At 40.5% G+C, this 15,390-nt stretch overlaps 2 protein-coding genes across 3 annotated transcripts; one reads left to right on the top strand and one right to left on the bottom strand.

Annotated features, from left to right (window-relative positions):
• The first annotated feature begins 234 nt into the window (after window positions 1–234).
• On the top strand, window positions 235–2,485 carry LOC115756947 (aluminum-activated malate transporter 12-like). Its single transcript, XM_030696942.2, has 6 exons — window positions 235–726; window positions 826–966; window positions 1,137–1,409; window positions 1,516–1,625; window positions 1,747–1,890; window positions 2,021–2,485. The coding sequence occupies exons 1-6, from the start codon at window positions 441–443 to the stop codon at window positions 2,351–2,353; spliced, it is 1,287 nt and encodes a 428-aa protein (XP_030552802.1). The 5' UTR covers window positions 235–440; the 3' UTR covers window positions 2,354–2,485.
• A 5,155-nt stretch (window positions 2,486–7,640) lies between these two features.
• Window positions 7,641–14,007, bottom strand: LOC115756936 (leucine--tRNA ligase, cytoplasmic). Of its 2 annotated transcripts, XM_030696921.2 has the most exons (4): window positions 13,798–14,007; window positions 13,615–13,712; window positions 12,270–12,350; window positions 7,641–11,163 (listed from the first exon to the last, which is right to left on the bottom strand). In XM_030696921.2, the coding sequence occupies exons 3-4, from the start codon at window positions 12,317–12,319 to the stop codon at window positions 7,887–7,889; spliced, it is 3,327 nt and encodes a 1,108-aa protein (XP_030552781.1). In that variant the 5' UTR covers window positions 12,320–12,350; window positions 13,615–13,712; window positions 13,798–14,007; the 3' UTR covers window positions 7,641–7,886. The 2 variants fall into 2 exon arrangements, with proteins under 2 accessions (XP_030552781.1, XP_030552782.1); XM_030696922.2 differs by lacking the exon at window positions 12,270–12,350 and having other exon boundaries at window positions 13,798–14,006.
• Between the last annotated feature and the right edge of the window lie 1,383 nt (window positions 14,008–15,390).

The following is a 15,390-nucleotide window of genomic DNA, read 5'->3' as shown; positions in this document are numbered from 1 at the left end:
TCCAACTCCTCGAACCAAAAGCTCAATTGCGATTGGACGCTATTTGAGCAAATTGGAACATTTCGTGTGTGTGGTGTGAGTGTTGCGAAAAGACAATCGTCCACGCAAGCGTGTTCCACTACGTTTCTGTCACTAAAAGCTTCGCGAATAATCAGATAAATTTATGGGGACACGAAGAATTTGCTTCCGTGATTCATGTTATTGGGCTATTTCCGGTGGAGAGAAGTGCAATGCAGGCCTGCGTCCACTATGGAGTTCGAGATATAAAGTCATATTATCTTTCTTGATTTTTCCTTTGGATATTTGTCCATGGGAGCCCAAGCTTTGTGTGTATATAAATGGACGATCACCAACTCAAAATCTCATCACCGTCAGCCAAGTGAGCATTGCATCATAGAGGAAAAAGAGTGCAGAAAGTTACGAGAGGGTTGCGTTGCGCGATGAGCTCTTCCGTGGTTGTCCCGATTCAAGATGGAGGAGAAGGGGCCACTCCGAAGACGGCGGTGAAAAAGGGGAGCCTTGAGAATAGTCTCTCGGTCGCCGTGAGTTCCCTGAGAGGAATGAAGGGCGACCACGATGTGAGAAGAGTGGTGCACAGTGTCAAGGTCGGGGTCGCGCTCGTTTTGGTTTCGCTTTTCTACCTTCTCGATCCCCTCTACGAACGAGTCGGGGAAAATGCCATGTGGGCTATCATGACAGTCGTCGTCATCTTCGAGTTCTTCGCAGGTTCGGTAACCATTATTTTGCTTATGTGTTTGATGAACTCCGCGCTCATGATGTTTGATTGGTGTAGGTTCTAATGAGATTGATTGTATGATTTATCAGGTGCGACATTGAGCAAGGGATTGAATCGCGGGCTGGGGACTATACTGGGTGGCGGGTTGGGGTGCATAGCGGCGGTCTTGGCTCAAGAGATTGGCGGGGTCGGGAACGCCATTGTCATCGGCACTGCAGTTTTCATCTTTGGTAAGACTGTTCAGAATATTGAAATAAACGTGACGACGTACCACAATTTGTTAGCAAGAAAGTCACATAACATTAGTCCTACGTACTCTTATTGTACGTAAGTATGCATCTGCAATATTTTGAGAGTTTTAACAGCTTTGTTTATGGTTCAATAAAATGCTAAATCTCAGGTGCTGCGGCTACGTATGCTCGGTCGGTTCCTAGCATAAAGAAGAAGTACGACTACGGTGCCATGATCTTCATCCTCACCTTCAATCTGGTGGTTGTGTCCGGCTTACGAGCCGGAGAGGTCATGGGAATAGCCCGCCAGCGCCTCTTGACGATTGTGATGGGGTTCGTGATCTGCATTTTCACGAACTTGCTCGTCCTCCCTAATTGGGCTAGCGATGATCTTCACATATCTACTGCCTCCAAATTCGAACACCTTGCCTGTTCAATTGAAGGTAATCAAATCGTGACTACATTCGCGATGCGAGTTTAAAAAATCTAGTAGCATGGGGCTCGTAACGTCACATATGACTGACTATTACCTGTCGACTTTAATGGCAGGACTATTGGATAAGTACTTCGAGGCGGTGGCGGATAAGGAAAACGAGGCTGACAGAAGCTTCAAAATCTGCAAATCGGTTCTGCATTCGAAAGCAAAGGACGAGACCCTGGTAAGCCTTCTTTCGCCTCTTTAATTTCGCAATCTGTTGTAGCTGGGTCAATTCATCGCAAGCTTACTCTAGCACGCTCGCTCGAACTTGAGGATTTGGCAAATTCGTGATGCTATTGCAGGCGAATTTTGCGAAATGGGAACCGTGGCATGGGAAGTTCGGGCTATGTTATCCATGGGACAAGTATCTGCAGATTGGAGAGGTTCTTAGGGAGTTAGCAGCCACCATCGTTTCACTTGAAGTTTGTATTCGGTCTCCTAGGCAGGTACTTCACCTAACCCTCAACTATCTTCTTCTTCTTCTTCTTCTTCTTCTTCTTCTTCTTCTTCCCATGCATTGACCCCATATTTCTCGAAAGTTTCTCGTCTTGTTGAACCAATCGTTCATGTCATCAGCCGACCGCCAATCTAAGACAGTTGATCAAGGAACCTTGCGAGACGGCGGCGGCATCCCTCACGTGGACTCTCCGAGAGCTTGGGGAGAGCCTCCTGAAGATGAGAAGATGCCAACCAGAAGCACTACTCTTGCCACAGCTCAAGTCGGCAAGGCATGAGCTGAGGCATCTCGTGTCTCCCTCCGAGCTCGGGCATGTGTGCAACTTGGGCGAGGACCTCGCCGTCTCGACCTTCGTGTTTTTGCTCGCAGAGATAGTGGAGAAGCTGGAGGGGCTGGCGAAGGAGGTGAAAGAGCTCGGCGAGCTCGCAGAATTCAAGACTAACGATCTGTAGTCGGGATATATTCTATAAGGATCTAATACCCGATTAACTATGACGATTCAAACGAGCATTTTGCCAATCGTTTGCGCCGTGTTTCCCTAGGTATATGCATACATACGAGGAAGATGATTAGAAGGAGAAAAACCAAGTGTACGGTGGAAACTCTTCGTAGTTTTTTGTGAGTGCGCGAAGACGCCCGAATATAAATTCTAACCTTGTAATCTCACCAATGATGATGTGATACTAGTGGTTGTTATATGCAATCTTAATTGCAGCCAAGCAGGCTGTAGCTTTCGCTACAAACTTAGGGCCTATTTGATAATCCTATCTGGTGCTGAAAATGAAAAATTCAGCCATAACCTCATTTCCCCTTAAGTTGGCGAAATTGGTCGGAGTGTTGTCGGTAAAATTTTCAGGTTAAAGAGTCGGAGGTCATCTATTTAAATCTCATCAATTACGTGGAAACTACTTAGGATCATGGCTACATGCACGGGCTAACGTAACCGAACTTAACCAATTCATGGGGCTTTGAGGGTGTTTCGTAAGCCTTTGGATAAACGGGTCTCTACGCTCGTATCCCTAGGTCATCAAAAGAAAAGCTCAGTGGTTAATGAATTTGAGTTTCTCCGACAACCCTATTCATCATATTCGCTTGGAAGATTCAAGTAAGAGAGAAATTCACTTAATGTGTTAATTATATGAAAAATGGCTTTCTAATTCGTTCACTTAAAAGACAACTTGATGATAATTAGACTCTTCCCGATTGTATTGTCAAACCTATCGACAGGAACCACCATTCTATGTTTGGTAGTAAATGAATGACATTCAGTGACAAATTTTCAATTACACAAAAGTTTTAATGCCTAATCCTCAAGGAAACTTTGTGAAAATTAGCCAAACCACAAAACTTCCTTAATAAATTTTAAAAAAATGAATTTTTTAATGTTGACAATCTTAAGTGCGTAAAAGTCACCAGTTTTAATGTCATCAAAAAGGCGATTGTCCCAAATTACTAATCTAATCAAAAGGAGAAAATAACATTGAAGGAGCACGTCATGCAAATCGGACTGTAACATTCGAACCATGACTTTCAACCTTCGACAGTTCTAGACTGAGAATCACCGAAGCATCTAAAAACCCAGCTTTCTTGCACCAACTGGGGCTTCATGGTCATTTTCCTTTTTTCCCCCCACTTCTTATTACACAATTTCTTTTTTCTAGAGTGAAATAAAAAGTTAATCTTAATTGCTCCAGTGATTAGTCGTTAGATAGTACTAATGTTCTGCTAATAGATTCATTCGTAATTCGCTTACGGAGAACTCAGGAACTCTAATCAAATTAGGATTTTTGTTAGGTGAATATTAATAAGACAATTAGCTTTGGGGGCTTTAAAAAGAGAAATTCTCATGCAAATAAATATAATGGACCGTACGATTTAAAGTACCATTCTGTACGGTTTTTGTCTATATCAAAAGCCAAGAAATATTGATATTTCTTCTTACATATGGTAATTAAACTCGTCAGTAATGAAAATCAAGTAATCCTTTAGGACTAGGTATGCGAAGAAGTACGTACCCTTCAGTAGGATTCTAGCTCTTTCATTAGAATAGATTAAGGAGTTACATATTCGAGAAGGAAAATTAGATAATACACCATCAGTGTCATAAACACTTTGTACGGGTGATATAATCCATCATTAATTTGTGGGTTTTAATGCCATGAGTATATGATGTACCACCTTTTCACTGAAAACGATGTTCATTAGGGAGATCTTCAGGAGATATGGTGATTAAAATTCAATGATCTTAAACGATCCTTCCTTGGTTCTTGCCATCATGGACAAATGTTGGTTGACGAAGGCACGCCCTCACCTGCGGTCGATGAAGATGGGCAAGCGACCTTGCCGACTCAGAATTCGAAAATAAAAAGAAAATAAAATAAAAGTAAAATATCAAAAATTTGAAATTAAAAAAAAAATCAAAATTATTCACGTCGGCGCCGGTTGTGCCATGTAAGACAGCTAATAAGGATAATCAATTCCAGAGTGGGTCGATTCACATCCTAAAACCTAGAACCGAACCAGGCAGAGTTGATTCCCAATTTGTGGAACCAAGAACTAGCCCACCCGGTCTCAATCCGGTCCGGTTCCTTAGTCGGCCCGAGAACCGATGATATTCTTCTTTTTTGTTTTCTTGTATTCCCTACAAGTGGATCAAGAGAGAAAGAGGAGCTGTGCTAAGTCTTTATTTAATCCATTCCCATGAAAGCAAATTTAGCCATGACCATGACAGCCAAGTAAAAGACCGCCTTTCATTATTTTAGATGCCTTCGCTAGTTAAAAGGAAAGGTTCCCTTTTTATATTCATTCGGATACGCAATAAATCTAACAATTCTTATTTATACTTTTACTTGTGGACAACCAATTTTGATCTTGCCAAATTTTGAGTCTCTTTTTTGACTTTTCTGCCTCCCATATTGAGACTGCACTGGTTTATGAAATATTGGGTTAGTTATTCTAAGATTGCTTGACTCGGATTATTCATTACATCACCGACCTTTAGTATTAGCCATACTATTTACCTATCCTTTTATACCCCCCATATATTAAAAGAAAAGAAAATTCTAGTTAAGATTTGGTTCGTTCTCTTCTATGCCAATGCTTTCAACTTTAGGGTTCCGTTTTGTTTCGCTTTTCCCCAAACAAGCGAAGCCTAGTTCTATGAGACATGTTTGTTAGCGTGCAGTTACCGACCTTTTTTCCCTTTTGATTACGACTTTTCCAACAATGGAAAAAAAAAAAAAAAGATTGGCATCAGGTTCCAAAAAATTAATAGAAACTATCGTTTTACATGTCCAAATTTGAACATTTTAAGTGGTTTTATTTAGTGTTTCACCCCAAATAAAATTTAAAAAAAAAAATCAAATAAAAGTATAAAAAAAAAGTGATTTTACTGCTAGCAACATTGCAAATCAAAAGCACCGCACTTGTTATGCGCCCATTTGTTGCCTTGTTTTTGTGTCTGTAGCAACTCAACGCTTAGCTATCTTAAAGTCATTCTTCTTGTAATTATCTCCATAAATAGCCAAATTACATTAGTCAGCTAAATCCTACTGCCATTATTTTCCTTTTTCTGTTCTTCTATTCTATTGATTTTAAATCACTGGCACTAACCACATATTCGGAATGCTTCCTTAACTCTATCGAAGTTTTTTTTTTTTTTTTGGTCGAACTCTATCGAAGTTGAACTCTAACTTATCGCCAATCATTTGGCTGGAAAATATAATTGATTAATTTTGCTTGGGCTTGAGAAAGTTAGATACACTTGTGACCATCCATGCACTTGGCTTTTCGTAACGTTCATTTCGATCACGACAAGAATCGCGACCTTGTGTCAAGGTTGTTTCGTGGTCGCAAACCGGGCTACCTCAGATTGATCAAGGTTTGAGGTGTAGTGTGGATTCTCACTTATACGGTTTTTTTTTTTTCTTTTTCATACTTGTGACATAAACCATTCTTCAGACGTGAATGGAGGCATAACTGCTGACCCTTTTCACATGCATTTTTCTTTTATTGCCGGGAACGATGCTTATTAGGGTTTTAAGGTTGTGACTTCAAACACAAATTGGTTTCCCTATTGGTTGAAACGGCGATTGTCTTAACTGGGGATTTCAAATTTAATTGCGGGTACCAAAAGGACGGAAACAATTGCATTGGCACGCCCTATTAGAGCAAGAATCACGATGACAATACCACCTACTCATGACGACTTCCCAATTAAAAATAATACAATCATAGAGTCTTATTTCTATGTATGAAAGTGCATAACTGCTCACCTCTCCCATTTGGGGGACAAAGCCATCCATACGTATGAGGACGAGGGAGCTTACCTCTATCCGCCAGACGGATAATGCTCGTATCTCATCCTGCAATCCGTGAACTGGACCTGAACCCCGATGCTGGTGCTGCAGTTATAATAGATCCATTCCTGCGCCCCCGTCAGACAGTCAGCGCCAATCGGATGCCGAAATCTTCCCATTGCACGCCGCGTGGCCGTAACAGGCATCGGGACCAGGTTTGGGAGTGTCGTCATGAGGGCCATAGGAATGGCAATATGAATTGTAGCCCATATACGGTGTCTTCTTAATCAAACAAGCCTCGACGTTGCTGACTGTAGTATCATAGCCACTCCATACCCCGTACCTTTCTCCATTGCATGTGCTGCTCACGTATTTCGTGCCCGGATCACTTCTCCCATCGTTGCAAATCAAAAGAATCATCACACTTGTCGTGGCAGCAATTCTTTGAAATCTGGCCATTTTGTTGCCTTTGAATCTTGTATGTCTTTTTCAATCAACTTGGCTATATATACGATGGTCAGCGTTATGCCCAGAGACATTATTTGTAGTTTCCAACGTAATTTGATATTTTCTATCGTAGCATCTAGCTAGCACTTGAGGAACTCACATACACTAACGACAACTGCATATCCTCTATCTCACCGCCTATATTAGTTCATTCATCTCAGTCCGTTATTTCCCTCCCCTCGTGTGTTCCCTTTTGATAAAGGTGATGAGGCACAATTTTAGCTCTATAAAATTTTGTTTGCTAGTGTCCACTTTTCAACATTTTTCATACACTTCTGATTATGACATCTATCAAAATAAGATAATGTATATATCATCTATCTTGCCAGCCTAGGTTGGAATAAAAAAGAAACAAAGAAAAGAAGAAAAAAAAAAAGGAGAAAGAACAAGAAAATTAATGATAAAAAACTACATTAGCGTTGGTTGTGATACGAAGGACGGTTGGAGGACAATCGACGCTAACTAGACTTCCACATAAGCTAGTTCGTGTCAAAATCGGTCAAAATTAATTGTTGTCTTTATTAAACCAAGAACGTCAATTCCCATAATATCATGCCCACCCCCAATTTATCGTTGTATGAGAAAACAAAAATAATCTATAATTACTCTTTTTCTCACCACAAATATTGTAAGCTTTACTACCATGAGCCTTTGGCATTTGACCCTCTTGTGAAAAAACTTTCCGACTTCTAATACAACGACGAACGAGCTCGTCAGCCTCGGACCTTTGGTGTCACCAGCAGACTTAATGTAGACATGCCGCGAAGCGCGTGAGACCTTTTAGACAAAGAGGACTCAAAACACCGAAAGCTTGGGAAAATCCATCGCTTCAGTGAAAAAAACTTGCGAATTAGGTTTGTGTTTTTTTTTAATCCAAAAAAAAGAACTTGGGTGTTTGGAGAGAGAGAGAGAGAGAGATGGCAAACTACAATCATGGAGAAATTTCGGTCGCATTGCTGTTTGAGGATAATAAGGACAACCATCAGAACTATGAGTATGTAGTTTATACCAAGGGAAAATCAATAAACCCAATACAAAAAGAGGAGGGGGAAGTTCAGAACCTATGATTTTCTCTTGTAAATGCATAAAACACAAATATTCAAATCCCAATCCATCACTACTTTAAAACAAATTGGAACTGCTCAATCTAACATTGTATCACAATATTCAAAGCGCGGCTTTATCTAGCCAAAAAGATGGCGGTAGGATTTCCAGGAGTTGGCGGATTCTGTTGCAGCAGCGAGACAAGATTACCAGCCATTGTTAGAGCATTGGGGTCCGTCGCCGACAAAACTTCCACTTCTTCAAGACCAAGCTGCCTTCTGATTAAGTCCAGATTTTCTTGAAGAACTTCAATCTCTCCAAAGGGAAGCTTCAGATCCAGTGCTTGAGCACCAAGAGTTATTGCTTCATCTTTCTTGTACTTCAAAAAGGGCATGCAAAGCTTTTGGATTTTCTTGAAATCGCTGGACTGGCCTACGCTGCTCTGCTTCAAAGCATCCATTATCTCGCCATCGGGTGCAAAGGAACGTGTTGTCCTGTTGTACTTGTTCTGCAGTATCCTTAGGCACTCAGCTTTCCATCCATCATACTGCTCGTTTACGTAAATCAAACCTCTCAGCTTTTCTTCAGTTAGTGGGGTCACTGGGGCTCCCTTATTTGCCTTCTTCGAGCCAAAAATCTGTTTCTGAAGCAGCTTCCTCATCAAGACAATCGAGTCTTGCAGATACTTATTAGCACTCTTGAGTGTTAGATCCGGAAACTCGGCAAGAGGCCAGCCCGCTTTCACCACGAAACCATCCTTTTTGAGAAGTACCCTCCACACATACTCTGCATAATGAGGACAAATAGGAGCGATAAGCCGTGTTTGCACATCCATAAACCTCCAGAGCAGATCTCGGTTCATGCCACCGGTACCACAAGACAGTCTGTATTCATCTCTTGCAGCCTGAAGATCATAAAAGCCAGACTTTAGAGCTTCACGGAACATATAATCCTGGTAATGCTGCTCAGTCAGTTTGACAGCAATATTCATTTCATTTGCAAAAACTCTATCTGCATAAGTAGATGCCTGACCAGTCCTCAAAGAGGATTCTACATCGAGAACTTCTTCCATCCATGAAAGTTCCTTCGTAAGCCTCAAAATTGCAGCATTTGCGGTCTCAGACACAAAGTTGGCATCATCAACACCGTCACCAGCATCAGCCAGAGAAAACCGTGTGGCATCTGCAGAAAATTCCTCAATGGACTGGCGCAATGTTTTGAAATTCCCTGTAGACTTCGACATCTTTTCAGAATTGAGCATGAGGTGGCCGTTGCACCTGAATCCACGAGGCCAATGTCGCTTAGACATGATTGCTGTGTGATTGTAAATGCAGAATGTCAAATGATTCTGGATGAGGTCCTTGCCAGATACTCTTAGGTCAAAAGGATACCAATATTCAAACTCCTGCTTCATCTGGTTAAGCAAAGATGATGGAATATCGGATGATTGAGGGTATGGACCACCACAGAAAACAAACTCCCACACCTCATCGGTCATTTGTTCAGGTTTCATTGAAGTGCTAGAACCACACATGTCATTTTCATGTAAGAGGTGGGCTATCGTGTAGTAAGCCATGTAAATAGTAGAGTCGGATAATGACTCCACAAGGAATTGCTCGTCCCAAGGGATGCGAGTGCCAAGGCCAAAAGATCGTGAGCAAGCCCACTGGTTAAGCCAGCTCAATGTATGCTCAAAGCCGTGTCGTGTCTCATCAGAATACAGATTCATGTTAGATAGGCATTCCTCAGCCAACTTCTTCCATTCAGATTCCCCATAAGTGATGTACCACTGATCTGTAAGAGCAACAACACATTCATCACCTGACCTCGACATGACCCTTTTTTCAGGTTCACTGTACATAATGGCCTGTCCAGTCTCTATAAGCATGCTTCTGATCAATGGCTTTGCTTCTTGCACTTTCATTCCTGCATATTCCCCCACAAGCATAGTTCCTTCAGTAAATCCTTTCAAATATGTCTTCTGCTTTGCTTCTGCAAGCTTATCTTTTTCATTCTGACTCTTAATTTTCATATCTTTGCAGACTTTTTCCGCAGCTTTATCTCCATATTCTGGAATATTAATGATTGGCACAATCTCAAAGGGCAATACCCAGTCATCCTTCACACCGAACTTCTCCCTGAGACCTGGCTTTGCTTTCAAATCATGCAACGCCATGTAATCGTCAGGAGCATCACTGGGTACACTGGTCACAATCCCTGTTCCTTTGTCCATAAGGATAGTCAACATCGGTAAAGCATGGATAATCTCATTAAATGAAAGTGGCGACTTCAAGGGAAGACCAATAAGATCATAACCAGTCAGCTCTACCAAGCAAGTAGGCTTCTCTGGAATCTTGGAGAATCTCTGGTAGGCCAAGTTAAGGGCTGCCCTCTGTGCAACAATGAACACATCAGTATCATTGATTTCAAAAGCTCCGTATTTTCCTTCTGGCAATACCCATGCATTTGTTTGCCCATACATGGTCTCCGGTCTCAAAGTTGCAGCAGCCAGGAACACTCTTTTCCCTTCTAAAACTCCCATTTTTGGTGGAAATGGCGGAACTACCTCCATCTTGATAAGAGTGTAATCCTGAGGCTGAACTCCTTCACCAGTTGCCCGGTCATGATCTGCACATGGTTGGCCATCTAGAGGAGAGTAAATTGTGTACCGCAGATCTTTCACAATTTTACCCATAGATTTCAACTTCCTCATCTGCCACCTCACAAAGGAGTCAAAAAACGGGTTCATATCTGTGGTGATGAAGGAACGTCTCCAATCACAACTCAACCCAAAAGCCTTGAGATCATCCACAGCAAATGGAGGAAAGAAACTCAACCAGTTATAAGGATCCTGAAATTTTGATATTTCACTATCTGAGAGGCCAAGACTACGCATAATCTCCCACTGATACATCTGCCCACCCGATTTTGATGCAGCCTTAGATTTCTTCCCCTTGAACTTATCTTTCATGCCTGGTTCAGATGCATTTTGGTCCGTTGTTTCCAATTCTTGGTTGACCTGATTCTCTACTTCACTTGGAAATGCTGGAGGATCACCGAACTGTTGGATCTCCCTGGCAAGTTTGTCAGCCGATGCCTTGATGGGCATACCAGTGCAGTGAAAAGCAAATGGCAAAAGCACATTTGCCCCTCTTAGTCTGTGATAGGCTGCAGCAAATTCGAGCTTTGAAAGCGAAAATGCATGTCCAAGATGCAGAAACCCATTCATATATGGAAAAGGAAAATTGCCAAAAAACTTTTCACCCTGTTCAGGAGGTTTTTCACAAGATTCAGCCCTGAAAACATCCTTTTCTATCCACCAGGTTCGCACCGTAGCCTCAATCTCCAACAGACGATCCCTTCTTGCGAAGCTTTTCCCTCCCTCAGTAGCCATCCCAATAAAACGAGAGAACCTATACAGTTTACATGGCAAATTAGATTAAGTAATTCAGGTTCTAAAATGCTCTTCAAATGGAAAACACAAAATAGCCTGGTAGTCCACAAGAATCAGGCCTAATGAAGAAACAGAAGAAACATGTCAACTTGAAAAGCAGAGAGAGAGAGAGAGAGAGAGAGAGAGAGAGAGAGAGAGAGAGAGAGAATCGGTCATTGGAAAAGAACAGTGGCTTGTACATGGTGCTCTAGTAAAGACGCCACTATATTAGTGTCTATGGAGAGAGAGCGAGAGAGAGATCCACACAGAAATGAAAACTAAAAGAGAAAATGCAAACAATTTGGCATCAGCAACCATCAGAGTGAATTTCAATACATACAACATAAAAAAGGATAAATTTTACAGAGACTGGACAAACAAAATTGAAAAATTGGCAGGAATAATTAGGCAACATTAAACATGAGAGTGATTTTCAAAATATACAACTTAATAAAACAAGAAAAATTGCCAAAAAGCTAAAGCTAAAAGAGCTTTGCACTTTCCTGTCAACCTATTTTATGACAAACAAAAGGAGATTTATATCCTTTAAGCAAACACCACACACACTACCATGACCACTCAATTCCTCAATATGAAAAGCTTACAACTAAAGACAGACTGAAGATACAATAGAAGATGAAGGCGAGTTCAGAAAGTCCATCTCTTAGATGAAAAATGAAGAGGAACATGCAGAAAGTAGTGAGTGGGGGGAACATGATGAGTAGATATTTGGGAAGGAAAGATAACCTTTATAGGTCTTCATAACAGCTTGATCATCTTTTATTAAGACAACTATAGTTTGATGCTAATTTATTTTTTAGCGGCCCTCCAATTTTGTTTCCTTTAAAAATAAATGGGCTTTAATGACTTTACCATGGGGCTTTATAAAATATAGAGTTTATATTCAGCAAATTCCATTTTTCATCTTAGCCAACAAGAAAACATTTCTGTGTGGTAAAACCAGTCAAGATTACATATTATACCATGATATGAGGTTCATCGAGTAAATGTATCATCATCCAAACCAAACAATCAGATGCAAAAGAAAATAAGAAAAAGAAAAGAAAAGAACATGAAACAACTCACCGAAAATAAATACGGGGAGACAAAAGGATAGGGCTCCTTCTATAATGCATGTAATTACCAAACCCACTCTACCATCTTCTCCTAGAATACCAAAATGAAGGGAGAAAAAACATCTTATATGACTAATATAGAATAAACGAAAAAAAAAAAATTGCTGAAGCACAAAAGCAACTCATCGTCACAATCAACCTTGATCTTGAGTGAAGAGAGAAGCTTGAAGTTAAGGAATGCAGACAATTAATAATTGAAAGAGAGATTTACTGCAGTTGAGGAAGAAATAAGAAATGCTCTAAAGTGGAAATGGTGTTTGAGAATGAAAAAAATAATTTGGTAATCACTATAGTTAATTACTCAAGCCTCATGTAAAGACTTGTCAACAAGAGGAAAAAATTGGACCACTACGGAAGCATCTTGCAGCATCTCAATGAGTTTCTTAGACTAGCTACAGCAGGGACGCATTGATGCAAGGGAAAAATTAGAGCTTTAACTCAGATGTTCGACGAAAAGTTTAAAGATCGAATATTTGCATCTGAAAAAGATGATATTGTCAGTTGAGTATTTTGCCCAGTACCACATAGCCAGTGTATCAAGCTCTCTACATGAGATCCACTAGACTACCTTATTCAAGGAAAAGCACTCTACTGCATTAGGAATGACCAATTCCCACAAGTACCAAGAGAAAAAAGGCATTATTCTAATAACACAGTGAAACATTGTGCGCTACGCTACAAAGAATGTGTTGTGCCTGCATTACCTACACATCCAATATCCGTGCATAGTGGGTAATTATTTTACTGAAATAGGTTTAAACAGTTAGACATAACACTCGTTTGTTCATGAAAATGCCATATTTCTTCCAGCTGGCTCAAGGATTTAAAAGCAGAAAAAACCAAACTTGTTAAGCAGATCAGCAGAAAAAAACCAATAATGTGAAAACTGTGATAAAAACTATAAAAAAAAAAGTATGGGAATTTGTAAAAGTGACTAAGTTATTTTTTAATTCACAACAAAATTGAAATTTTTGACATAACAGTAGCTGCAAAAAGTCCAAGAACACGAACCACTTTCCAATTTCTCTAATAAATGAACATCTTCCATAGCGATAAGCTACAAATACATGCGAACGCTCTTAAGCCACTTACTATTGCTACATTCGATCTCGAATTGGACGGCTCTGTTTCAATCAACCCGTTTCCAACCAAAAACGATTAGCAGTAGCTTATCTCAAACTGAATCGCAAATTGAACGGCATCAACAATGTTTTTGCTCGCCTCCTAACATGCAACCTCTAACGGCAACAAGCTCGAATGGCAGATTTTGAAGAGGAACAGCAATCCAATTTTACCTGACAAACCCTCTACAGAGACAACTCCACGCACCTCACGGTCCCAGCCTCACAGCTTCCGACAACGTTGAATACGTCACCGACCGCTGCTTCTTCCCCTACACAAAAACGGCCGGAAGCTCGTCAATTTCGCGCCACAGCTCGAGGCCAAACCCGAGAGGGAGTAAAACGGGGAGGACCTACCGGCGAGCTCGCCCGCTAGTCTGCCACCCGGTCGCTGATAGCGGCAGTGGAGCGGAGGAAGGACGAGCGGCGCTACGAAAAATGGAGATGAGAGACCGACGAGATGTTTGCCCTCAGCGAACGGCTGTGAAGAAAAGCCGTAGAGGACGAGATGCTGCGTGAAGAACGCGAGACGAGAAACCCTGGGCAGGACTTAAACCTGATCCAACGGCTGGCAGAAGACGGGGGATGTGTGAGACGCTACAGATTTGACGGCCCATCGGCTTTGTAAGTTTTACCCCAAAACTTTCACTTTATTTCAATTTTGCCTCTCCAATTTCTGTCCTTTTCGGCGAAAACTTATTTCTCTTGGGGTAATCACTTCCCAGGTGGGTCGATTCCAAGACCAAAAGGGTCGGTTTTCAATTTGTGAAAGACGGGAACAAAACCACCTAGTCTTAGAATCGGATCGAACGTCGGTCTAAGATTCGATGGTGAAATCTTTTTGTTTTTTTCCTATTTCCTACAAGATTACAAATGTTGCTACATAGTATAAACTACCCTTCTTTAGTATATTGGATATGTAATCAATGACAATCTCGGTAAAAAGACGCTAAAGATATGATAAAATGTGATCAAGTCTCATTAATTTGCTAATAATTAAATAAAAATAACGCTCCGATTCGGGTGGTTCGGTCTATACCTGGAATTGAGAACCGGACAATAATCACCGACTTCAAATTTTGGGAACCGGAACCAGCCAATTTGGTCCAATTATGGTATGCACCCACATAATTTCTCCAAATTAACTGAGTGATAAAATATCTGAATAAGGATAATATCATATTCATTGTGATTTATTTATGTAACTTTCTCTTCCTCAATTGGGTCCTCTAATTTGAGACCCCGAAAATCATCATTGAAGTTCGATTGCAATCAAAGTCACTAAAGTCTTACAAATTCCTAAATTGCCAAATTGAGTTGGGGATCGTGCCATAAGATCCCTTTAATCGAATTCTTTAAGAAGGGGAAAGAATTCGAGAGATTTTTTTACCGAATAACAGTTAAGGTTCACTTTGAATCTGTAATTCATGACTTGAATTGCAACTAAATATTTTCACTTGAATTTATTTGTAAACAAATCTTTGGTATGGCCGTAAATTAATTTATCTTTCTTGTCTTTTTTTTGTTCCAAATTTGGAAAGATACCATTAGATCGCGAACTTTGGCCAAATGTGCAATATAGTTTTTTAACTTTAAATTCGGTACCTAAAATTGAGTTCAATGTGCAATATCATCCTTAAATTTTTTTTTTTTTTGTATATGTTTAATTTAGTCCATGACTGTATGAAGATATTCAACGCCGCCTCTCAATTTGAATAAATATTGGGACAACATTGAACATTTTCATATAATACGGGGACAACATTGCATATTTAGTTAAAGTTTGAGAAATCATATTAAATAAATTCAAAGTTCATAAATTACGTTGCATATTAAGCTAAAATTCAAGAATTACTTGCGTCGTTATCCCTATTTAGATATGCATAGAATCGTGGGCACACGGTCTTTTTTCTTCTTTTTTCCGGCAATCTTCTAGGTTGAAGTTGAGCT

The sequence above is a fragment of the Rhodamnia argentea genome, chromosome 1 (assembly GCF_020921035.1).
Source record: "Rhodamnia argentea isolate NSW1041297 chromosome 1, ASM2092103v1, whole genome shotgun sequence".
Taxonomy (NCBI): Eukaryota; Viridiplantae; Streptophyta; class Magnoliopsida; order Myrtales; family Myrtaceae; genus Rhodamnia; species Rhodamnia argentea.
The sequence above is the reverse complement of the archived record's forward strand: the minus strand, read 5'-3'. Positions and strand labels throughout refer to the sequence as shown.

Bases quoted from the DNA above. Each gene is read 5' to 3' on its own strand.
- LOC115756936 (XM_030696921.2), bottom strand. From the start codon at position 12,319: ATGCATTATAGAAGGAGCCCTATCCTTTTGTCTCCCCGTATTTATTTT. The intron at 11,164-12,269 runs GTGAGTTGTTTC...TAAACTGTATAG, and splicing joins TCTCCCCGTATTTATTTTCG to GTTCTCTCGTTTTATTGGGA.
- LOC115756947 (XM_030696942.2), top strand. From the start codon at position 441: ATGAGCTCTTCCGTGGTTGTCCCGATTCAAGATGGAGGAGAAGGGGCC. The intron at 727-825 runs GTTCGGTAACCA...ATGATTTATCAG, and splicing joins CATCTTCGAGTTCTTCGCAG to GTGCGACATTGAGCAAGGGA. The intron at 967-1,136 runs GTAAGACTGTTC...GCTAAATCTCAG, and splicing joins CACTGCAGTTTTCATCTTTG to GTGCTGCGGCTACGTATGCT.